The 25,393-nt window shown below is 38.1% G+C and overlaps 1 protein-coding gene across 1 annotated transcript in view; it reads left to right on the top strand.

The window, feature by feature from the left end:
* Positions 1–24,285, top strand: part of TBC1D8B (TBC1 domain family, member 8B (with GRAM domain)) — a 156,083-nt gene extending 131,798 nt beyond the window's left edge. Inside the window, exons 15-21 of the mRNA XM_006871052.1 lie at positions 5,305–5,373; positions 5,547–5,787; positions 7,055–7,120; positions 15,750–15,833; positions 17,169–17,225; positions 21,254–21,351; positions 23,887–24,285. Coding sequence (XP_006871114.1) covers positions 5,305–5,373; positions 5,547–5,787; positions 7,055–7,120; positions 15,750–15,833; positions 17,169–17,225; positions 21,254–21,351; positions 23,887–24,285 — 1,014 coding nt within the window. The remainder of the gene's footprint in view (positions 1–5,304; positions 5,374–5,546; positions 5,788–7,054; positions 7,121–15,749; positions 15,834–17,168; positions 17,226–21,253; positions 21,352–23,886) is intronic.
* The last annotated feature ends 1,108 nt before the right edge of the window (positions 24,286–25,393 follow it).

The following is a 25,393-nucleotide window of genomic DNA, read 5'->3' as shown; positions in this document are numbered from 1 at the left end:
TGTTTTCATTCTCATTTGTTTCTAGGAACTTTATGAATTCATATTTAATTTCTTTTTTACCCAGTCACTTTTTAGCAGGGTGTTGTTCAGTTTCCATGTATTTGACTTTATTTCCTTAGTCTTCTTGTTGATGATTTCTAGTTTTATAGCCTTGTGGTCTGAAAAGATGCTCTGTAGTAATTTGATGTTTGTAAATTTATGGAGGCTTGCTTTGTGGCCTAACACATGGTCAATTCTGGATGATGTTCCATGTGCACTGGATAAGAAAGTATATTGTGCTGTTGTTGGGTTGAATGCTCGATACACGTCTATGAGGTCAAGTTGGTTGATTGTGCTGTTTAGTTCCTCTGTAACTTTGTCGAGTTCCTTTCTGTTTGTTCTGTCCCTTTTTGAAAGTGGCATATTAAAATCTCCCACTATAATTGTAGATTTATCTGTTTCTTTCTTCAATTCTAGTAAGGTTTGCTTCATATATCTCGGTGCTTTTTCATTGGGAGTGTACATATTTATTGTAGTTATGTCATCTTGCTCAATTGACCCTTTGATCATGAGGTAGTGTCCTTCTTTATCTGTTATGCTGGTTTTTGTCTTAAAGATTACTTTGTCAGAGATTAGAATTGCTATTCCTCCTTGTTTATTGTTGCAGTTAGCTTGGTATATTTTTTCCATCCTTTAACTTTTAGTCTGATTTTGTCTTTGTGTGTAAGGTGTAGGCAGCATATTGAAGGGTCTTGTTTTCTTATCCAATCTGCCACTCTCAGTCTCTTCACTGGTGCATTCAATCCATTGACATTCAATGTAATTATCGATAGGTATGAATTAACTTCTGCCATCATATAAGTTTTTTGATAGTGCTGTTCATTCCTTTGTTCTGCATGCCTTCTTGTGCTGAATTTGTGGGGTTTTGTGCTATATCTTGTCAGTTTCTTCTTAGTTTTCATGTTTGCTTTTTCTGCTTGGAAGTTCATTTTCAAGGTAAGTTGTGAAGTATTAACTTTCTTTGGGGTTACCTTATAGTCTATTAACTTTTCTCTCCATTTAAGAGAATCTATTGTATCCTGTAATCTACGTGACAGCCTCACCACCCAGATCTCTGTTCCTACATTTATTCCTTCTTTGACATTGATATAATTTTGATCTTTGGTTGACCTCCCAGCTCCTTTGAATTAGTTGTTGTAGTTTTGTTCTGTTCTGAACTCTGCTGTCTGTCGACTGAGTTCCAGGTAGTGTTGCCATGCCTGTCAATCTCTGGTTGTTGTCTGTTCTTGTTGGTTTTCACTCCAAAGAACTCCCTTTAGGATGCTTTGAAGTGCTGGATTGGTTTTGACAAAATCTCTTAGCTTTTGTTTATCCTGGAATGTTTTGATTGCACCATCGTATTTGATTGACAGTTTTTCTGGATAGATGATTCTTAGTTGGCAAGTTTTTTTCTATAAGGGTTTTGTATATGTCTCCCCGGAGTCTTGGTGTGGCACTCTGGGATAATGCACCAGACTGCAAAGCTGTTTGAACTGCAAGGTCAGCATTTCAAGCTCACCAGCTGTTCTTTGGAAACCCTATACAGGGTTGCTATGGGTCGGAACCTACTCAGCGGCACTTAACAACAACAACAACATATGTCTCCCCATTGCCTTCTTGCCTGCATGGTTTCTGCTGAGAACTCAGAGCTTAATCTGATTTGCTTGCCTTTGTAAGTGACACTTCTCTTTTCCCTGGCCGCTTTTAGGATTCTCTCCTTGTCTTTGAATTTGGAGTGCTTGATTACTATATGTCTTGGTGACTTTCTTTTGGGGTCTATCCTTCCTGGGGCACGTTCAGCTTCTTGAATGTTTATCTTCTCGTTTCAAGATGTTAGGAAAATTTTCTTCCAGAAGCTCTTCAACTATCTCTTCTGTGGACTTCTGTGATTCTTCCTGTTCTGGAATGCCAATAATTCTTAAGTTGCTCCTCTTCATGTTATCCAGCATGAATCTTAGACTCTCTTCAGATTTTTTTTTTCCTTTTTTCTGCTTGCTCTTCTGTCTTAGCAGTATTGAGAGATTTGTCTTTCAGCTCACTAGTTCTGGCTTCCATCTCTTGTATTCTGCTCCTTTCCCCTTTCAGTGTATTGTCCATTTCTGATATTTTATTATTAATCATCTGGACCTCTTTTTACAGGTTTTGGATTGTTTCCAGTGCTGTATCCATCTTGCTCTTGTAGTTCTTTCCTGACTTCTTCCTTGTTTTCCTCCACCCCTTTTCAGGGCATTTGAATTTGTTTCCATATCATTCTTCTGAATTCCTTCTCAGGCAAATCCAAAACCTGCTCTTCCTGTTCTGTGGAGCCTTTGTCGATCTCCAGCACATTTATCTCAGTTAGTCTTTTTTGTTTTGGGACATGGTTTGAGATCTTTTGTTGTGTTTTGTTTGTCATTTCCAGTAGTTATGTGGGTTTTTAAATGCTTAAATGGATGTTTGTTGTTGTGTTATTAAGCTTATTGGGTGTCTCCTGGTGGATATGATCAGGAGATGGGCTTCCCTTTTCACATGTAATGCTTAGCAGCTGTTCTTGGCTCTTTTCTCAGTGGTGGAATATAATGGGGTATGCTTGTAGCTTGGCTGTATGGCCATGATAGTCATCTCTTCTTGGGTAACGTAGCGAGAAAAAGCTCCCACCTCCAGGAAAAATGTGTGATCAAAAGGACCAAAAGCAGAAGCAATATAAAAGCACAGACAAAAGCCACCACTTTGAAACAAAAATAAAACTGTGGCCAACTCTCCAGTCACCTTGCTACACAGCAGTGTGTGTGCACCGTAGAAGCCTCCAGCAGTGGGTGGGGGTGTCCACTCACTCAGGCCCCTCCTCTAGTCACCACAGTAGAGGTGCACAGATAGATGTTGAGAAGTTAATGTGAGAATGATTGCTGTTTTTGTCTGTTAAGGTCACCTAGGTATCTGCATGTGCACAGCGTAATTCTGGAGATAATTGTGTCCTTTTATATTGGGGTTTTATAGATTGTTCCTATGGTTTGTCTGTCAGGCCTGATGGGCCTGCTTTTTTCTTGCTAGATAGGCTGGAGTAAAGGGCCCTGCGCAAGTTAATTTTAGGGCTACAACCCCGAGGCTAACGTCATAAGCAGTCTCCAAGCTCTTTCTTTCTGTGCTGTAGGAAAACTGTCGGCTCAGCGCTAGACTTTTTTAGGGGGGTGTGCAACCACCCGCCTGAAGGCATCCGGGTTGGGCAAAGAAGGCATGGCAGGGAAGAGGAGGAAAAAAATGTGTAGAATCCCCCACACCTCCTTTTGCAAATGTCACTGCACCACTTTTATTGCTGGTTCCCTGTGCCAGTCTGGCTGTAGCCCTGCCCCCAGAACTCCACCCGGGTGGGGTGGCCACAGAGGAAGTTCTGTCTCGAGCGATTCCTAACTCACAGTATTTTCCTTTATATCATGAATTTTCCACTTACATGTGCAGAAAACTGACACCCTGCACCATATGCTAGATCCAGAGCTCTGGTGTTGTTCCTTGAGCGCAGTTTCTCTGGGATTTCAATCCCTCGCCCATGGAGCCTTTCCTACTTGGCTGTCTCTACCACCACCAAAACCAGAAATGGATCCAAGATTTTTTTTTAAATGTCCTTTTTAGTGTATTTTTAATTGTTTATTTTAATGTCTTTTAGTAAAGAATTATAGTTTCTTTTACAATCTTATACATTTCTTATTAGAAAGATCTTATACATTCTTATACATTCTCTACCTATGTATTTTATGGTTTTGTTGCTAATATAAATGAGTTTTTTTTCATTACAGATTCTTATTGCTTATTGCTGTGAATATAAAATTTATTGGTTTGGGTATGGTGCTTTTGTAAATGACCACTTTATTATTCTATTACTTTTCAGTTGCATTTCCTGAGTTTTTAAAATATACAAGCCTGTCATTTCCAGTCTTACAGTTTGATCCTTCTGCATATACTTTTAAAAAAAAAAATCTTATTGCTTGGGTAAGACCTTCATTAAATAAGATGGTTTTCTTTTCTTTTTTTAATCAAGATTGATCAATGACTTTTCCACAGCTTGAGTCTGTGTTTTTCTACTTTACTAGTGTAGTGATTTACATTAAAGATTTCCTAATACTAGATTTCCTTTGCATCCTTAAAATAAATCCTATTTGTTCACAATGTATCATTCTTTTACTATTTTCCTTGCTCATTTTGCTAGTAGTTCAGCTAGGTTCTTACATCTTTATTAGGCAACACATTGGTTACAGTTTTCTTTTAGGTATTAGTAACTTTTATTTTCACATCAGAATGAATTTTTGAATAATTCGTATTTTTCTATCTTCTGGATTAATAGACATTACATGAGAATTATCTTTTACTTGAAGGTTTTCAAAAATGAACCTTTTAAAGCGTCTGGTTCTAGTGTCTCTTTGATGGGAGGTAGATCTTTGATTACCTTTCCAGTTACGTCTATTCCATTTTTTAAATTTCTAAGTTAATTTTGGCCATTTATATTTTCCTGGAGAATTATCCATTTCATGTAGACTTTCAGATGTATTGGTATAAACCTTTTGGAATTCGTGTATTGAATACTTAAGGATACCTTTATGTACTGTTATTGGCCTGTGTATTTATGTTTATATTATCCCTTTCCTTCTCAGTGATGTTTACTGCTGATTTCACTTATCGCAGTTGCCAAAGATTTGTCTATTTTATTTTATTTTTTCAAATAGCCAACTCTTTTGTTTATTTATCAAGTCACTGTTGTTGTTGTTGTTGTTAAGTTTTCCCTCTTTAATTAATGATACCTTTTATCATCTTTACCCTTAATTTTAGATTTCTTAAAGTTATAATAATTTTACCACTAGTGCTTATTTTCCATGGAGTAGTATAAAGTTGAATATTGTTTAAGCTTCTTGGGTTATAATTTTTGGCACAGAGAGAGATGTACATCTCCCAATACCTTTTGAAGTAGTTTATCATTGACAGTCCCCACATGATGCCTTGACAAATTGTTTGTGTTAAGAGCAAAGTTTATCAAATGAGACTTGTAAATATTGTTGCTTATTTATAGACTTTAAATGACTGTCTTTGGCAGTGATTTTTGAGGACATGCATAAATTAAGGTCTCAAAGTATGTTTCAGTGCAGAATTGCGCTATAGTCTATGCACATTTTTTAAAACTATAATGAGTGCATTTGCCTATAAAAAGTTAAAAGAACTATAGAGTTTCTTCTAGCAGAAGAGCTATAAATGAACTGAGAGAGAATTTTTAAATTGAAATGTTAAGTTCTGGATTCTAAAACGCTTTTCTTCTTTTAAAAGTTGCGTGTCGTGTCACAGGATGTGAAATTGAGCCTTCATGAATTGGATGAACTTTATGTCATCTTTAAGGTATTGTTATTCTTCTTTAAATGAAAAACAATACTCTTTTAGCAGACTTTGATGACAACCATGTTTAAATATTGTATCTTTAATTATTTTAACAAACATGTTTAAAAGAACAAACTCTTCCAAAATTACCTTTTCTGATGTAATGACTTTTATTTGTTTTTTGTTTTTAATAGAAAGAACTGTTTCTTTCATGCTATTGGTGTTTGAATTGTCCAGTATTGAAGCACCATGACCCCAGTCTACCATATTTGGAGCAGTATCAGATTGACTGCCAGCAGTTCAGAGTATTGTATCACTTCTTGAGTCCCTGGGCTCATTCTGAAAACAGAGACTCACTAGCTTTGTGGACATTCAGATTGTTGGATGAAAACTCTGACTGCCTTATAAACTTCAAAGAATTCTCCTCTGCAATTGGTAGGATGATATCCAATTGTTTTCTTTTTTAAAGTAAAATAAATAGAGAAAGAAAGTCCTATAAATCTTTAATACTGCTCATTATCACCACTTTAGTTCATTATTACCATCTTGGGTTGCAGTGTCTCCAATTTAGCGATAACTGGATCTTTTTCCATGTTTGCTGCCAAATCTAAATATATTGATCTAATTTTATTACAGTCCTACTAGAAAAGTAAGCTGTAGATATGAGTGTTTCAATGAAGGAAGAGAGAATGAGCATAGGTTTTCTTCACACGCAGGTACATGGGCACTATAAACAGATGTTCCACCTTAGTAAAATTCCAAGCTAGAACAGTGGTACAAACAGGTTGTACCTGTTTTATTGTTTATTTCTTTGGTTTTTTAGACCACCAAAGCATGCTTTGCTATCAGGGATTGCACACTAAAGAGCAGTTCTCTCCTCAAATGAGGCTTAAGTGTTCATTCCAGAGAAAAACAGAAATCTGAGAGATTGGGGGGAAAGGAGACCAGCAGGAGAGCATTTTATGCCTCTGATAAAGGATAGTTGCTTAAACTCTGAACTTTTATCATATAACCTCATGTTCCACACCCCTCCTCTGCTGCTTTCCTTTGACTTACATGTTACCCTGGGCTTGACTCCTCTTTGTTTGGGATTTTATATTCAGCTTTCGATCCAAGTTGTTACAACTCAGCATTTTCCCAATAATCTTCTCCAAGGGAAGAATCACAATAGTTTTCTTTGGCTTGTATTTTCTCTAAGCTCTCAAAATTACTGTTTCCCAGATATCTTCCCTGAAGCTTAGAGCATATAAAACAAGAGTGTGTACAAAGAGAAAGTCAACCATTGCTCTTACAAAGCCCAGGATGCATTCTATAATCAAAACCCTAACTTAAATTCATAGAGGGATTTTTTTTCCATTAGTATAGGAAATTTATGCTAAAAATTTATGCAAAAATATTTATTAAATATCTTTAAGTAACCACTGAGCCTTGGAACAATAGCATGGCTCATTCATTTGTCCATTCAATTAACCATTTAATAAACATTAAGTTCCTGAAAAAAATGGAGGGGGGATAGTTGCTTATATACTTGAGGGAGAAGAACTGGCTGTCTGGGTGATTATTCAGTTATTAATTTCAGTAACAGAAGGTTTCTGAATCCTGACTCTTGGCTAATATCTCTATCTTAATTAATCTGTGTTGCTAGAATTAATTGAATGTTCTTTAGATACCTGATTATTTGCCATTGAATTTTATTGAACAGACATAATGTACAATGGAAGTTTTACTGAGAAGCTTAAACTGCTTTTTAAACTGCATATTCCTCCAGGTAAGAATTTAACAGTCTTTAATGATGTAAGGGAATGAATTCTGGTGGCACAGTGGTTGCATGCTTGGCTGCAAGCCAAAATGTCAGTTGTTCAAACCCACCAGCAGCTCTTAAAGATTCTTATTGTTGTTAAGTGTCATTGAGTTGGCTCTGACTCATAGCAACCCTGTGTAGGGTTTCCAAGGAGTGGCTGGTGAATTTGAACTGCCACCTTGAAGTTGAAACTGACCTTAAAGTCCAGTGCTTTATCCTACAGTGCCACACTAGGGACTCCAAAGATTACAGCCTTGGAATTCCTATGGGGGCAATTCTACTCTGTCCTGCTGTGAGTCAGAATAGATTTAGCAGCAATGAGTTTTGTCTAGTTTAAAGATGTACAAAAAGAATATTCTGTTTTAACAAATATAATTACACATACACGTTTAAATATGAGCACTGGAGGGTTAACTCTAGACTGCTGACTATGAGGTCGTTGGTTTAATTGCTCCTTAGATACAGGGTCACTGAGTTGGAACCGACTTGACGGCACTTAACAACTACAACATTGTGGCCAAGAGATCATACTACTTTTACCAATATTGATATAATGAATTCTATGGAACAGATCCTCTGTTAAAAAATGGGTTTACACATTTCCTTCCTATTAGTTACCAGTGCATATATTGAAAAAGTTTGTGTACAAGAACTGTATGGATCATTTGCATATTGGTATAACATTGAAGGGTTTTTGTTGTCTTTTTTATTGTTAGAGAGTAGAATTTAACTGAGACAAACTTCCACAACTACCTTTTTTTTAGCATATTGTTTGTCAGCACATTTCCTTTACATCAGGGCTTTAAATTGGTTCATTCCAGTTTGACGCCCTTGCTAAGAATTTGCCTTTCCACCCTTGATATACTGAATCAACCTACATTTTAACAAGATCCCCAGGTTATGCTTAGAGATCCCCAAGGGATTTTTAAGTACTCATAATGTACAATGGAAGTTTTATGAAGAAGCTAAACCTGCTTTAAAAACAAAAACTCTGTGTTGTAAATTGGATGGAGGTTTACAGAGCAGGTCCTCAATTTTCCATTCAGCAATTCACATGGTTGATTTCATGTCATTGATTGCAATTCCCATTGTAACATCACTTATCCCACTTTTTCCTTGTATTTTGTGTTTCCATTCCTCCTTTTAAACTACTTTGCAAATTGCATACGCCTCCAGATTATAATTTTTTTTCATTTTAAAAAACTTTTTCTTATTGTGAGTTGGGTGAAGATTTCTAAAACAAATCACTTTTCTATCCAATAATTTCTGTTCAATAATTCATACACATTTTGCCTCGTAGAATTGATTGTATCTCCACAATGTAACATCGCTTATCCCACTTACTCCTGGTGTTTACCATTTCCATTCCCCCTTCGCTTCTAATGCTTTGAACTTTGTCCTTGGGTAAATGCTGCCCTTTTGATCTCAAATGGTGACTTCTTCTAACGTGTATGTACCGCCATCATGTTATCAGTCCTTTTATAGACCTTTCTATTATTTGGCTGATTGAACCACAGGAGTAAGTTCAGTTCTAGACCTGAATTAAAACTAAGGGGCATAGTCTAAGGAATTCCACCAGTATCTACCAAATCAGTAAGCTTGGTCTTTTCTTTGTTTCTTTAAAATAATTTTTGTTCCACCTTTACCCTCCACTCTATCCAGGACCTTCTAATGCAATCCCTTTCAGAGCAGTTAGTACTGTTACCTGGTACCATCTAGTTCTTTGGGATTCAGAGTCATAGATGTTCACGGGGTGCATTGGATGAATTGCTTCCATTTATGGTTATATTTGCAGCATAGGTAAATACACATGTAGAAATATCCTCTGTCAAACCTATTTATATTTATAGGTATAATCCCACTTGCCCTCTCACATACATTCAACCTGCATATTGATCCAAGCATTAACTCACAAATCATTGTTATTGCAGGACTGTGTATACAATAGCATTTATCTTGGTTCCCTTTAACTCTTTTTGTTTTTTGTTTTTGTTTTTTAAGTTTTTATCGTGAATTGAGTGATAGTTTACATGGGAGAACATCAGCTTTACAGTCATCCTATCGTATTTCATTTCATTGCAATGATTACAATCCCCTTCATGCCATATCAATCAACAGCATTTGCTTCCATTTCCTCTGTTTGTTGTTGTTGTTGTTTGGAAGTACACCAAAGCACTCAGGAATATATAACCATTCAAACAACCAAAGGGTACACCCCATAAACCTGCCTCCCACCCCCCGCCGCAGACCAGCACACAGCCCCTCTCCCTCCCTGAGTCCAGAGTCCCCAACCACTCCATCTCTCCACATCATCGTCTCTGCCTCCATCTCTGGGAGTCACTGCTTCTTTGAATAGGGTCCTGCGCTCCACTCTTCTCCCTTGGTGGTCCCAGGGTCCTCCGCTCCTGGACTGCAAAATCAACCACTCCCTTCCTTTTGTTACAAAATGTCTGCCTTTACCTTTCCAACTCTCATAGTCAGTCCTGATAGCAATTATTCACTATGGAACCACAAAAGTCTTATTCCCATCTCCTTTAACCAGCCCCATCCAGACAGGTTGGAAACCACTCAGTGGAGATTCTACCTTTCCCCGCACCCTCTGTAAGTAGGCTCCCTCTTGAAAGCTTGTAAGCCAGTCACTTCATGTATTGGAAGCCCCTATTTTGGGTAGCCAGTGTCTGAGTTGCCTATCCATGCCAATCCTGTATACCGAGGAAGTGGGAATGATCCTTGCTGTAAAGACTCGTTCCCTCTCTTGAGCTACTACATCCGTAAGTATAGGTCAAGTTTATCAAATTGTAGCAGATTACTCTTTTTTTTTTTCCTCCTCTTTCTTCCTCTATTTGAGCTCTGATCATCCATCCATTGAAGCCAAGTCAAGTGGGTACTATCTGCAAGTGTGGGTGTTCTTGTGCATCTCCCCTCACTTCCTATCAGCTGGACGCTTAACACTCTGCTGTAGTCCTCTGTGGCTATGTCCCTGTCCCTGGGCCCAGGAGTCATAGGGTCTCACCATACTGCTGGCCAACCAGGTCTCAACCCAGGTTGACAGGCGTCTATTGAATGTGATTGGACTAAGCTCACAACGTCATTGCTGTTTTCCCCCACTTCCCCTCATCAATAGACCAAGGTGGTTACCAGCAAGACCACATGCTTGCTTGTGTATTCCCCTTGAGTCTCAGTCTTGGAAGGGGGTTTGCCCTAAGGGGACCCAACGGCTTGCCTTGATGGCTCCCCAGCAAACAACTTGCTTGTTCTTGTAGTAGTCAGTCAGACTGCCATTATTGTTTTTTATTTTTCCTGCTGATCTTTCTTTCAAGAAGTATCTTCTGTTCTTCTAGCCACTCCAGGCTGGTCGCTTGTCCTTTCAAGTGGAAATTTCCCACCTCAGAAGATTCTGGATGAGGATCAGGATTCCACCTATGGTCTTATGCAGTGTAAAGGCTCCACAGGAAGCCTTCTGCACTGGACAAGTTCTAGCCCCGTTTTAGGTATTCCAATCAGTTGTAGGCTGAAGACAGATTTACAGACTTTCTATGGTGATGTTTCTGGCTATTCCTTTCTTACCCCCTCAAGTGTCTATTTTACAATGGTATGCAAGGGAAACCAAGATTCAAAAGACAACCAAGCATCTTAACATTATTTGCCCTCTGTTACCCATTCAAACCATGCCTCAATCCCTGTATCCCAGAGTCCTGTTGTTCCAAGGTTGGGCGTACATCACTATTTACCTCTGTCCAACTTAGCCCAGGCAAACCTGCCTAACTGTTGTACCATCAGCCTTGTTCTTCCATTCCCCTCCCCCTTCTTGTGTATCAGCACTCCCCTTCCTGCACCCAAACTATCCTGTGTCTATTCCCTACCCTGTGCTCCACCTTCAACTCCTCCCCCTCGTCCCACCCCATATACCCCTGTAACCAAAAAATAATTTTTCCCCCTTTTAGTGTAGGTACTTTTTCTTAAGCTTTTACAATAATGGTTCTATGCAATATTTGTCCTTTTGTGACTAATTTCACTCAGCATAATGTCCTCAAGGTTCACCCATGTTATGGGGTGGCTAGCAGCTTCCTTGTTATTCTTCAAGGTAGCATAATATTCCATTGTGTGGATGTACCAAAGTTTGTTTATCCTTTCTTCCGTTGATGGGCATGTAGGCTGTCTCCATCCTTTTGCTATTGTGAATAGTGCTGCTTTGAGCATTGGTTTGCATATAACTATATAACTACTCGTGTTATGGCTCGAATTTCTTGTGGATCAATAAATACCAAGAAGAGGAATTGCTGGATCATTGTTATTGTTGTTGTTATGTGCCATGATAGCGACCCTGTACAGGGTTTCCGAGGCTGTAAATCTTTATGGGAGCAGAAAGCCTCATCTTTCTCCCACAGAACAGCTGATAGTTTCGAACTGTTGACCCTGAGGTTCACAGCCCGATTCGTAACCACTACGCTACTAGAGCTCCTTTGCTGGATCATAAGGTATCTCTATTTCCACCCTTCTGAGGAAGCACCATACTGTTTTCCAGAATGGTTGAACCATTTTGCAATCCCCCCAACAGTGTAGGAGGGTCATAGTATCTCTGCATTCTCGCCAGCATGTATTGTCCTCTTACTTTTTCGTCTTCACTGTTACTGCTGGTGTGAGATGATATCTCATTGTTTTCATTTGCATCTCTCTAATTGCTAGTGATCGTGAACATTTCTTCATATGTTTGTTAGCTGCCCAAATGTCCTCCTTGGTGAAGTGACTGTCCGTGTCCTGTGCCCATTTTTTAATTGGGTTATTTGTTTTTTTTTCTTGTAGAGATGTTGTAGTATCCTATATTTTAGAAATTAGTGCGTTGTCTGATGTGTCATTGCAAAAGATTTTTTTCCCATTCTGTGGGCTTCCTTTTTACTCTTTTGGTAAAGTCTTTTGATGCACATGATTTTTTTATTTTTAGTATGTCCCAACCATCAATTTTGTCTACTTTGTGTAATTTTCACAGTGTTTGATCGTCTGTGTGTGCACTGTATTATTGTTGTTGTTGGGTGCCATCGAGTCACTACTTACTCATAGCGAACTTGTGCATAGCAGAACAAAACACTGCCCGAACCTGGGCCAGCCTCACTATTGTTACCACACTTGAGTCCATCGATGCTGCTAATTGGCCAATCCATCTCGTTGGGAGTCTTCCTCTTTTTGTCTCTGACCCTCCACCTTACCAAATATGATATCCTTCTCCAGTGACTGGTCCCTCCTGACAATATACTTGAAGTATGAGAGATGAAGTTTGGCCATCTTGGCCTCGAAGGAGCACTCTGGCTGCACTTCTTCCAACACGGATCTATTGGTTCTTTTGGCAGCCCGTGGCACTTTCAATATTCTCCTATAACACAATAACTCAAAAGCATCGATTCTTCTATGGTCTTCCTTATTTACTGTCCAGCTTTCACATGCATATGAGGTTATTTTAAACACCATGGCTTGGGTCAGGTGCACCTTAGTCTTCAAGCTGACTTCTTTGGTCTTCAACACTTTAAAAAGGCCTTGTGCAGCAGACTTGCCCAATTTTGATTTCTTGACTGCTGCTTCCATGAGTGTTGATAGTTGATCCAAGAAAAATGAAGTCCTTGACAACTTCAATCTTTTCTCCATTGATAAGAATTGGTCCAGTGGTGAGGATTTTTGTTTTCTTTACATTGAGATGTAATCCATACCGAAGCCCTGTATTAGAGCCCTCAAATTTGTCCCTATTTTTTCATGTATGGATTTTATAATTCTGAGATTCACATTTAGTTATTTAATCCATGCTGAGTTTGTTTTTGAATATGGCATGAGGTAAAGGTCTTGTTTCAATCTTTTGCATATCGCTTTCCAGTTCTGCCAGCACCATCTGTTGAAAGGACTATCTCCTCCTATTGCAATATACTTAGACCTTTTGTCAAAAATCATTTGGCTGTATGTGAATAGGTTAATTTCTGGATTCTCAATTCTGTTCCATTGATCAATGTATCTTTCATGGTGCCAGTACCAAGCTGTTTTGACCACTGTAGCTGTGCAGTAAATTCTGAAATCAGGGAGTAAGAGGTTTCCAACCTTATTTTTCTTCTTAAGCAGTGCTTTGCTTATCCTGGGTCTCTTTCCTTTCCATATAAAGTTTTGTCATTGTTTTTTCCATCTCTTTGAAGAATGTCATTGGGATCTGGATTGGGATTGCATTATATGTATAAATTGCTTTGGGTAGTATTGACATTTTCACAATGTTAAGTCTTCCTATCCAGGAGCATGGTATATTCTTCCATTTTTGTAAGTCTCTTTTGGTTTCTCATATTAGTGTTTTGTCATTTTCTTTGTGTAGGTCCTTTGTTTCTCTGGTTACATGTATTCCTAGATATTTCATCCTTTGGACAGCTATTGTAAGTGGTATTGCTTTTCTAATGTCCTTTTCAGCATTGTCATTATTAGTATAGAGGAAACCAACTGATTTTGTATGTTGATCTTATACCCTACCACTTCGCTGAATCTTCCAATGAAGTCTAGTAGCTTTTTTTACTGAGTCTTTGGGGTTTCCTATGTATAGGATCATATCGTCTGCAAATAGAGTGTTACTCCATCTTTGCCAATTTGTTGTTGTTGTTAACTACAGTGGAGTCAGTTCTGACTCATAGTGACACTGCACAGGGTTTCCGAGGCTGTAAATCTTTACGGGAGCAGAAAGCCTCATCTTTCTCCCGTGGAACGGCTGCGAATTTGGATGCCTTTAATTTCCCTATCTTTCCGTATACCTCTGGCTAAAACTTCCAGCACAATACTGAATTTGTTGTTGTTTAGTGCCGTCGAGTCAGTTATGACCCATAGCAACCCTGTATAGGGTTTCCAAGGAGCAGCTGTGAGCTTGAACTGCTGATCTTGCATTTCAAATGGCTTTGCAGTCTGGCACATTAACCCACAGTGCCATACCAGGACTCCCAATATTGAATAGGATAGGAGTGGTGACAAAGGACATCTTTGTCTAGTTCCTGTTCTCAGAAGGAAAGCTTTCAGTTTCTCTCCATTAAGAGTAATGTAGGCTGTTGGTTTTGTATATATGCTCTTAATTATGTTGAGGAATTGCCCTTCAAATCCTACTTTCTTGCGAATTTTTTTTTTTAAGTTTTTGTGAATTGAGTGACAGTCCACATGGGAGAACATCAGCTTTACATTCGTTCTATCATATTTCAAGTATTTCGTTTCATTGCAACAATTACAATCCCCTCCACGCATTATCATTCAACAGCATTTGCTTCCATTCCCTCTGGGTATTTTGGTTTTGTTTTGTTTTGGGTGTTGTTGTTGTTGTTGTTTTAATGTACAATGAAGCACTCAAGAATATATATATATATGTAAACATTCAAAAAACAAGCCTGCCCCCTGGCCACCAGCACACAGCCCCTCTCCCTCCCTAAGTCCAGAGTCCCCAGCCGCTCCATCTTTCCATGTCTTCGTCTCTGCCTCCATCTCTGGTGTCACTGCTTCTTTGGACAGGGTCCCGCACTCTGCTCTTCTCCCTTGATTGTCTCAGGGTCCTCCACTCCTGGACTGCAAGATCAGCCACTCCCCTCCTTTTGGTACAAAACATCTACCTTTACCTTTACAGCACTCACAGTTAGTCCTGATAGCAATTATTCACTATTGAGCCACAAGACTCTTATCCCCATCTCCTTTCACCAGCCCCGCCCAGACAGGTTGGAAACCACTCAGTGGAGATGATAAGGAAACTAGAAAAAAGTGAAATAATTTGTGGAAGATTACACAGCTAATAAATCACATAGCTGGAATTCAAACTGAGGTCTCACTCCAAAGCTCAGGTTCCTTTCTATTCTACCAAACGGCCTCAAAGTTACCATACCATTCCTGTTTACTTTTGAGTTTCCCACTGACCTTAAGGGAGCGCGGTAGCTCCATGCAATAAGTACTGGACTGCTAACCACAAGGTCCACAGTTCCAGCCTGCCAGCCACTCTGCAAGAGAAAGATGAGGCTTTCTCCTGTGAAGATTTAAAGCCTTGGAAATTATACTGGGTCTCTATGTGTTGGAACCTACTTCACAGCACTTAACAACAAAGCACAGCATGACTTAATATTTAATGCTTCAAAACTAATCTTTGAGTAGCATGATGATGATATTAAGTGCCGTGGAGTCAATTCTGACCTATAATGATCCTGTTTCAGAGAAACTCCTAGTGAGTTTGTACTGCCTACTTTGCAGTTAAAATCAACCTTGCAGTTAAGTGCTTATCCTACAGCACCACACACAGTCCCTCATTTTGTTAGTGGGGTTTTTTTTTTTGTTGTTGTTGTTGTTTTAATGACTAAGGTCACATTTTCAGACATCTCCATATGCCAGATTTTCTTATTTCAATTTGTAATGGCTTTCTGAAAGCTATTATAAAGTAAGACCAAGTAGTTTTCATTCTTTGTTAGTAAAATGCAGCCCCATTAATACAATTTCTTCATATATGTCCTTCTTATACAGAGACTCTTTGTTTGATTTCCTGCCCCTAGTTTCACTGACCCATGATAACACCCCCATGTTTGTCTCATTAGTAAATGTGGTTTGGGTTATCTGTTTCCAGCTTACACGGATGTGAAGTCTCAGGACCTTTCAAAAGGAGATGAACTTTCCAAAGAAGAATTACTTTATTTCAGTCAGCTGCATGGTAAATTACTATTTAAAAGTTTATCTATATTGATGATTGCTTTCCTAAAGATCTTCCTGCCTAAAATTTTCTTGACCCAACAATGTTGTTGTTTTTGTTAAGTGCCGTCGAGTCGGTTTCAACTCATAGCAACCCTGTATAGGATTTTCAAGGAGTAGCTGATGGGTTTGAACCAGCGACCTAGTGGTTCAAAGTCCAGTGTTTATCCTACAGCACTACACCAGGAGTCCTAACCCAACTATAATTATTAAAATTTGGGTTGATTATACTTCTTTTGTATTGTGATAGCACTTAGCACAGTGTTAAGTTCCTAGTAAGTATTCCCATAAGGAGTGTGATGACTCTGTAGGATAACACTGCACTGCTAACTACAGAGTCAGAAGTTCAAGCCCACCAGCTGCTCTGCATGAGAAAGATGACGTTTTCTGCTCCTGCAACAACTTATAAGCCTCAGAAACCCTTTACAGGGTTGCTGTGTGTTGGAACCAGCTCAACAACACTTACCAACAGTATTCCCATAAATATTTAACTGATTAGCCAAACTGCAGTTTCAGGTTTTTATTTCCAGAATTTCTTGTTTGCTGGATAATTTAAAAGAAAATGAGTTCTGTTTCTACTTTTGATTCAGAAATTTCTAAAATGTATCAGACCATTTTCATCCCTTGCTGAAAAAACAATGAAGACAATAGAATCTTTTGATTTAGGGTCATAGTTATTCAAGCAATGAATACTTTAATTACTGTAGATGTAGAAGACAGAAATGAATCTGTCTCCAAGACAAAATTTGGAAGTGAGATGAGTTTATTTTTGTGCTCTTTGCTTCAGTTTCATAAATATGCAATGCCTCTTGGAGGGATGAGGTCTGATTAATGTATTTTTGGTTACTGTATGTTAAAGTATTTCAACTTAAGTTTGAAGACACCTTACAAATCATAAGACTTTTAGTTTTATATATAAGGGCCCTGAGATCCAGAGAGAAGTGACTTATACAAGATTTCATAATGAGTCAGAATGTCTGACTTCCAGTGTACTTTTCTTTCTTTTGATAGTAAAAGTAATGTGATTCAAATCAAGAAATATCATTAGATGAAAATAACGTCCAGAAATCACTTACTATATTTCATATACTTCTTTCTAGGAGTTTTCAAAATATGGATTCTTCCTCAGTGTTCTTTTTAGTCTAAAAGTTCTTTTTCTTCTAATGACAGAGGTCATATTAGCTACAATTGATTAGTTGGTTTGAAGAAAGTAGCATGAACTTATAATAAGTATTTATATACAGAACATTTTACTTTCACAAGGCCAATGTCATACCAAATGTCTCTTTTCCTCTAGTTTCCATGCCTGCAAATAAGGAGGAGGCAGAATCAGTAAAAAACAGCCCTGAAAAAGGTACTGTGGAATACTGTTTAATCTAGCTTATTAAATGATTGTTTTTGTGAATAGGATTAACTACACAGGGGGAATGTGAATTTCTTTAAAGTCTATTTATTTGTCCTCAGAGCCCTCTCAGTTTCTTTATGTTGGTTTAACTATTTTTTTCTTCTTTTGATATTTAAGTTTCAAAATTTATACAAAATTTAATAGTAAATTATCTATATTCATTTAATTTTATTTTAAAAACCATTTCTTTTTCATTACCAAAGTACTAAATAAGCTTTTTCCAAGGAATTCAAACAGTACGGAAGTACTCGCACCCCCTGCCCAACCCTGCCATGAGGTAAATTCTGAAAACAGGTTGTTTTATATCCTCTTCAGACATGTTTTTAGGCATAAAGGAACACATATAGACATCTCTTTAAAAAACTAATTCCATAGATATTGCTCTATGATTTGCTTGCTTGATTTTTATTTATATCATGGACATTATTTTCATGTCAGTACATTTGAATGATTATTTGTAATGGATTTTAAAGTATTCCAATTTTTGGTTGTGCCATACTTTATCTTGATCATACAGATAAGATCAAGAACTGATGTGATGATATCGAAGGAAGAAATTCAAGTTGCCTTGAAGGCATTGGCGAAAAACAGGGCTCCAGGAATTGACAGAAAGCCAATTGAGATGTTTCAACAAACAGATCCAACACTGGAAAACTTCACCAATAAATCTGGAAGACAGCTACCTGACCAACCAACTGGAAGAGATCCATATTTGTGACTATTCCAAAGAAAGGTGGTTCAACAGATTCAGAAATCATCTAACAACATCATTAATATCACAGGCAAGTAGAATTTTGCTGAAGATAATTCACAAATATTTGCAGCAGCACATTGACAGGGAAATGCCAGAAATTCAAGCCAGAATCAGAAGACCTAGAATAAGGAATATCCATGCTGTTGTCAGATGGATCTTGGCTAAAAGCAGACAATACCAGAAAGATGTTTACTTGAGTTTTATTGCCTATGCAAGGACTTCAACACAACAGAATACGGAGGTCATTGTAAAAAATGGGAATTCAAGAACACTTAATGCTCATGTGAACCTTTTGCATAGACCAAAGAGGCAGGCCTTTGACTAGAACAGGATATAGCGTGGTTTAAAATGTTTAAATGTGTTTGTCAGGGTTTTATCCCTTCACTATACTTATTCAATCTGTATGCTAAGCAAATAATCCAAATAAATGGATTAGAAGAAGAAGGTTGTGGCATCAGGATTGGAGGAGGACTCATTAACAACACGTGATACGCAGATAATACAACCTAGCTTGCTGGAAGCAAAGGGGACTTGAAGCACTTACTGATGAGGATCAAAGACTACAATCTGTACTATGGATTTTACCTCAACAGAAAACAAAAATCCTCATATTTGAGGATGTCATTTAATGTGGATTCACAATCAATACCCATGGAAGCAGAAGTCAAGAAATCAAACAATGTATTGCATTGGAAAAATCTGCTGCAAAAGACCTCTTGAAAGTGTTAAAGAGGCCAAGATGTCCCTTATCATCTCATATGCATGCATAAGCTGGACAATGAATCGGGAAGACCACGGACAATTGATGCATTTGAATTCTGGTGCTGTCAAAGAGTCTGTGTTGGAAGAAGTAGTATAGCCAGAATATCCTTAGAAGAAACCATGGCAAGACTTATCTCATGCAGGAGGGACCAGTCTCTGAAGAAGTGTTATGCTTGTTAGAGAGTCAGCAAAAAAGGAAGACGGCCTTCAATGCAATAGACTGGCACAGTGGCTGCAACAGTGGTGTCTTAGGCTGGGTTCTCTAAAGAAGCAAAACCAGTGAAACATACATGCATATATAAAGAGACGCTTACATCAAGGAGATGGTTAACACAGTTGTTGAGATGGGCAAGTCCTAAGTCCATAGGTCAGATGTCAGGCTAGAGGCTTCTGACTCATGTACCTACAGGGCTGATGACCAAGATTTGCAGGTCAGATGGCAGGCTAGCAGGTCAGGTAGGTAAGATGACAAGCTTCTGATGACTCCTAGTATTCTCAGGCAATAGAGTAGGCCACTGGCTCAAGTGCAAACCAAAGAGCTGGAGGTTGGGTGACAAGCCAGATGCAGGATCCAAACCCAGCAGAAAGCAGCAAGCTTTGCCCGAGTGTCCAATATGCTGGAAGCTGGTCACACCTCGGTGGAAATCTCCTTTCAGTTGATGGGCTGCTTATAGCAGATTTCATCATAGAAGTGATTACATTATATTAGTTCTCATCATGGGGAATGACTGCGTCTCAATTGCCAAACCACTGAGAATCCTGGCCCAGTCAAGTCGACACAAAACCTAACCTATCACAAATGGGCTCAAACATAACTGTTGTGAGCATGGGCAGTGTTTCCTTCTGCTGTACATATTGGTCACTATGAGTTGGAATCAACTCTGTGGCACCTTACAATAAAAACCATAATTTATTGCAATAAGTAGGTCTATCTATATAAGCATTTGACTACTAACCACAAGGTTGGCAGTTCAAACCTACCAACTGCTCCTTGGAAACCCTATTCAGGATCACTATGAGTTGGAACCAACCCAATGGCACTTAACAACAACAATATGTTGATGGACATTTAGATGTTTTTCTAATTATTACTCCAAATGATACTGCAACAAACACTTTTGTACTTATATTTAAAGATACTTTTACAAATATGTCTGTAGGACATAGTGTGGGAAGTCTGGGCCAAAGAATGTGAATATTTAATATTTTGTTGATGTTGTTAAGTGCTGTTGAGTCAGTTCCCACTCATAGCAACCCTGTATAGAGTTTCCAAGAAGCGGCTGGTGGATTTGATCTGATTTGAAGTCCAGTGCTGATCCTACAGTTCCACACCAAAAGTTCAATTTTTTGATAGTGGATTGTCAAATCACACTCCAAAACTCTATTATTATTTTGTTAAGTAACATTTATTTAGACAATAATTGCTGTTTAGGAAGCATTGAGTTTGTTTATGGTAATGGGAAATTTGGCAGCAGATATTGGTCATTGATGTCACTAAATTGTGCCTGTGAAAAACATTAAATTGACAAATATGTTACATGTATTTTACAACAATAATGTTGTTGTTGTTGTTGTTAAGTGCCATCAAGTCTGTTCCGACCCCCAGTGACACCCCTCCCTCAGTATAGTGTTTCCGAGGAGCGGCTGGTGAGCTTGAATCGCTGACCTTGCAGTTCAACCGACTTTGTAGTCCCAGCGCTTTAACCCACAGTGCCACACCAGGATATTATTAGAAAAGAAAAATAGTTGCTAAGGAACTGTTCAAATATTACATATTCCCCTGGTCATTCAGTTCAATATTTCCACCCATTTTTCCAAGGAAGCCTACAAAAAGTATTAACAAATCAATACCAGCAGCATCTTGCTTTAACCCTTCTGAGGAATGGGTAAATAATAGTGTTTGAGTTTTTTACAAAGACCTGCTATATGCATAATAAGAACATAATATACAAGCTGTTTTTAACTTAACTTTGTAGTATGTATTGGAATGGACTCTTGGTGTGTCACTGTAGGATCAGCACTGGACTTGGAATCGCAATGTCAGCAGTTCAAACCCACCAGGCCAGCCGCTCCTTGGAAACCCTATACAGATAGGTCACTGTGAGCTGGAACAGACTCGACCCACTTAACAAAACAATATGCATTAGAATGTCTGCATGAAATTCAAATTGTTAAGCCACAATGTTCTGCTTTGGTATAAATACATCCTTTCTCCCTTCCTACTCACATTATCTCTGTTCCCAACTTTCCCAAACAAAAGTCTTAGTCTGAATGGAAATAGGAAACTTTTCTGGGAGCCAGTGGGTGAAATAAAAAGAGTACATCCAGGTATCTGACTGGATTCATTTTAATGGACTCTTATGTCTCGGTGAAATTTATTTCAGTCATGATTATTCTCTTTAAAATTCAGAAAAATGTCACAGGCTGTTCATTATGAAATGGTTTTATTCCTCTCATTTAGGCAAAGGCAAAGTTGATATTCAAGCATATCTGAGTCAGTGGCAAGAGGAACTTTTCAAAAAAGAGGAAAGCATTAAGAATTTACCAAGAATGAATCAGGTATAGTATTTTCAAAGCAAAAATTCTAGGTTCTCAGTGTCTGTATGAATTTGGGTTAATTCAACCTTAAAGTAGTTAACATCTTATTACGAAAATAGTTCAGTACTCTGTATTGTCACTCTAACTTTCAGATGAGCACATAAGAGTGGGAACAAATTTTTTCAAAGTTTTATTTTAAACACATAAATGCATCTTAATGTTTTAGTATAATTCCTCGGTTATGAACATTTGCACTTAAATAGCAAAGATGTATAACATAGATTTTGATGCCTTCTCTTCCAACTGTATTGGAAATGTTCACTCATTCAGTAACATTTTTAGTGTCTACTAATTGCCAACCCCCAAACTAGCTACTAGGGATACAAAATCACTGAAATAGATCCAGTCAGTCCTAGTGTGGCGCACTGTAGGATAAGCACTGGACTGCTAACCACAAAGTAGGCGGTTCAAACATACCAGCTACTCCTTGGAAACTCTATACATGAACACTGTGAGTCAGAACCCATTCGATGGCAGCTAACAACTAGTTGCCAACCCCAAAGCTAGCAACTAGGAATACAAAATTGTGAAAATAGGTCCAGCCCTGTTTCCTAGTGAGCTTATATTTAAACCTACTCAGGCAATACAGATGACTACTATTGACACAATTCTAAATTCATCTATTTTGTACCATTATTCAGTGGACTCCTGGTGTGGATCAGCACTGGACTGCGAACCACAAGGGCAGTCGGCAGTTCAAACCCACCATCTGCTACTTAGAAACCCTATACAGGGTTGCTATGAGTTAGAACCGACTCAATGGCACTTAACAACAACAACATTCATTCAGAATTTTTTTTTTACATTTTTATTGTGAATTGAGTGATAGTTTACATGGAAGAAACAGCAATTTTACACTCTTCATTGCAATGATTACAATCTCCTCTGTGCATCATCAACAGTATTTGCTTCTATTCCCTCTGGGGTTTTGTTATTGTTGTTGTTGTTTTGTTTGTTTTAAACAACCAAAGGGCACACAGAATATAATCTTAAACTTAAAAAGAAAAGATCTGGTTGACATAGGTACCGTGGATACCTAACACTTTACCCTTATGAGAAGTATCAAAGTACTTGGTATTTCTCAATGTACTAGATAATTGACAATTGATTAAGTTCTTTATAAAATGAGTTAATATGGCATATCTATTTTCAGTTTATTGTGAATGAACAGCTTAAGGAAGAAAGGGAAATCAAATTTACAAGTTTGTTACAATATCAGGTTGCTTCAAAAAGTTTGTGAAACAATTCCATTATCTTCACATTCCATTTCCCATAAACTTTTTTCCCACAAATTTTTTAAGCCCCCTCGTGTATTTTTTATAAACTATATCCTGTATATTTGCTGTTTATTTACAGGTAAGCTTTTTGATGGGATGATTGATTTATTAGGACACTTTTGTGTTAGAATCATTTTTATTAATTGACAAAATGGCACACAAATATCTTCCAGAATTATCTATAGATTGTTGTTACGTGCTGTCAAGTCAGTTCCCACTCATAGCAAAGAGCGGCTGGTAGATTGAAGTACTTACCTTGCAGTTCAAGTGACCTTACTGTCCAGTGCTTTATCTTACAGCACCACACCAGGACTACAGATTATCTAAGGAGCTCTGGTAGTGTAGTGGTTATGAATCGGGCTGTGAACCTCAAGATCGGCAGTTCGAAACTACCAGCTGTTCTATGGGAGAAAGATGAGGCTTTCTGCCCCCGCAAAGATTTATAGCCTCGGAAACCCTGTGCAGTGTCACTATGAGTTGGAACCGATTCCACAGTACTTAACAACAACAAAACAACAAGGGCAATTAGCTGACAAACCAGTTTGCATCTCCACCTCAGCCTTTAAAGAAGAGTATACCCAAATGAGCTTCTTAGATCTACTAGTCGTCGTTGTTGTTGTTAAGTGCTGTCGAGTTGGTTCTGACCCATGGCGACCCTGTATAGGGTTTCCAAGAAGCCGCTGGTGAGCTTGAACTGCCGACCTTGCAGTTCAAATGGTTTTGCAGTCTGGCACATTAACCCACAGCGCCATACCAGGATAGGTTCCAAAAGTCTGTCCTTCCTTTAAACAATCCTAGCTGAACTGCCCACTTCAAGCCCTTTGTAGAGATTAGGTGGAACTCATTGTTCATCCTTTCAATAAATTTGGTTAATGATCGAATGATTTCCATGTAGGGAAATATGGGAAAGTACCTGATTTAAAATACCACTTAACGTTGCAGTAATGCTGGCAGGTAAAGTCTCAGGAATTTGTCAATACTGATATATCGTGCTACTATTAGAAAATTAATGAGACATTCTTCCTTCTTTCATAGTTCAAACCCATCTTTCTAGAACTAATCTTTATCTGGGGATTAATCATCAATTCTTGTGGCTTTTAGGATGAAGATTATTACGTAGTACAAATTTTGTAAAGGAGACTATTCACTTCTAAGTTCTCTTTATACTTGCTAAATCTGACATTCAAATGTGAAATTTCCAACTTGTGTCTTTTTCTAGTCACAATTTATTCAGTTTTCAAAGACCCTGTATAACTTATTCCATGGTGATCCTGAAGAAGAGTCATTATATCAAGCCATTGCTGTTGTAACCAGACTTTTACTCAAGATGGAAGAAGTTGGAAGGAAACTACATAGTCCTACATCATCAGCCAAAGGACTTTCTGGGACTGTCAGTGCTTCTGAAGGAGCAAGTGAGGGGACAACAGAGAGCCACTGGCCTGAGAAAGATCCTTCCTCTCTCAAGGAGGACCCTCAGTGGTCATTCGCATTTGAACAGATTCTTGCCTCTTTGTTGAATGAACCTGCATTGGTGAGGTTTTTTGAGAAACCCATAGACATAAAAGCCAAGCTAGAAAATGCAAAAACCTTTCAGTTAAGGTCTAGAACCAAGAAGTAAATTTCTTAACAGGAATTGCCAAGATTCCTGCAGCTACCAGCTTGACTCCTGGGAGTATGGCACAGAGATTTAGCTTTATCTTGTTACCAATGTGTTTGAAGGCCAAAAAAAGATATTCTGAAGCACAGGGATTTTTTTTTCCTTTGTGGTGATCCTCAAATTTTCAAATACAAATATTTGTCTCTTTATTTCGCAAGATAAACCCTGTACAGGGTCGCTATGAGTCGGAACCGACTCCACAGGCCACATAACCACCACCACCACAGTGTCAAGGGGAAATGCTAAATATGACCACCAGAGGGCACCACCATATCACTTTTAGTATGTAAATAACTAGATTGTGCTGCTCTTTACATATGAATTACTGATGATTTTCAAAAGATGGTGTTGTGTTTGAGTATCAGTAATGGTGGTATGTAAGATGGATAAACCCTAATTTCCAAGTTGTTTCAGATCTATGAAAATGCTGTAGAAGACTGAACTCTGAAGTATATAGCCTTATTTACCTGGAAATTTGCCATTTGGAAGGCCCCATTTTCAAGTTACATAATTGAAATATTGTTGATATTTTAAAGTTAACCTAATTTTGTCTTCTAATAATAAATGTGTGGGTGTTTTTGTTTGTTTGCTTTTTAGTAGCTTCTGCATTTTCCTTACCTGAAGCTGCTGAGTTGCATTTCTATCTCTGTTATGATTTTAAAATAAGAAAATCAAGAACTTTAGACTCTAAGCTGATAAAAGGAAAAATAATATTGAATTTGGATGTAAGCCTTTTCACAAGAGCTCATAAGAAAGTTTCATTAACTCTATGTATCTCAAATTAGACTAAGAAATTACTTGAAATTCTTCTGAGCATTACTTTTGTGGCATTTGTCTTAGAATAGTTTGGGACCACTTTGATTCTAGCTTTAGATCTTAGATTTTCAGCACTCATATTTCAAGTTACATAAAGAATAGTTACACTAAGACTGAAGTATTCGTCTGGCAAGTTCATCAAGTATACTGTGTATAGTGATTGTCAAGGTAATGTATAGAATTGCCAGAATCTAGCTAAAAATGTGTGACAATCTGATTTAGCTATGTAATCTCGATATGCTATATACTGCTT

This window comes from Chrysochloris asiatica, unplaced genomic scaffold (assembly GCF_000296735.1).
Source record: "Chrysochloris asiatica unplaced genomic scaffold, ChrAsi1.0 scaffold00159, whole genome shotgun sequence".
Lineage (NCBI taxonomy): Eukaryota > Metazoa > Chordata > Mammalia > Afrosoricida > Chrysochloridae > Chrysochloris > Chrysochloris asiatica.
Note: the sequence above shows the minus strand (reverse complement) of the source record. Positions and strands in the feature narration are given on the sequence as shown.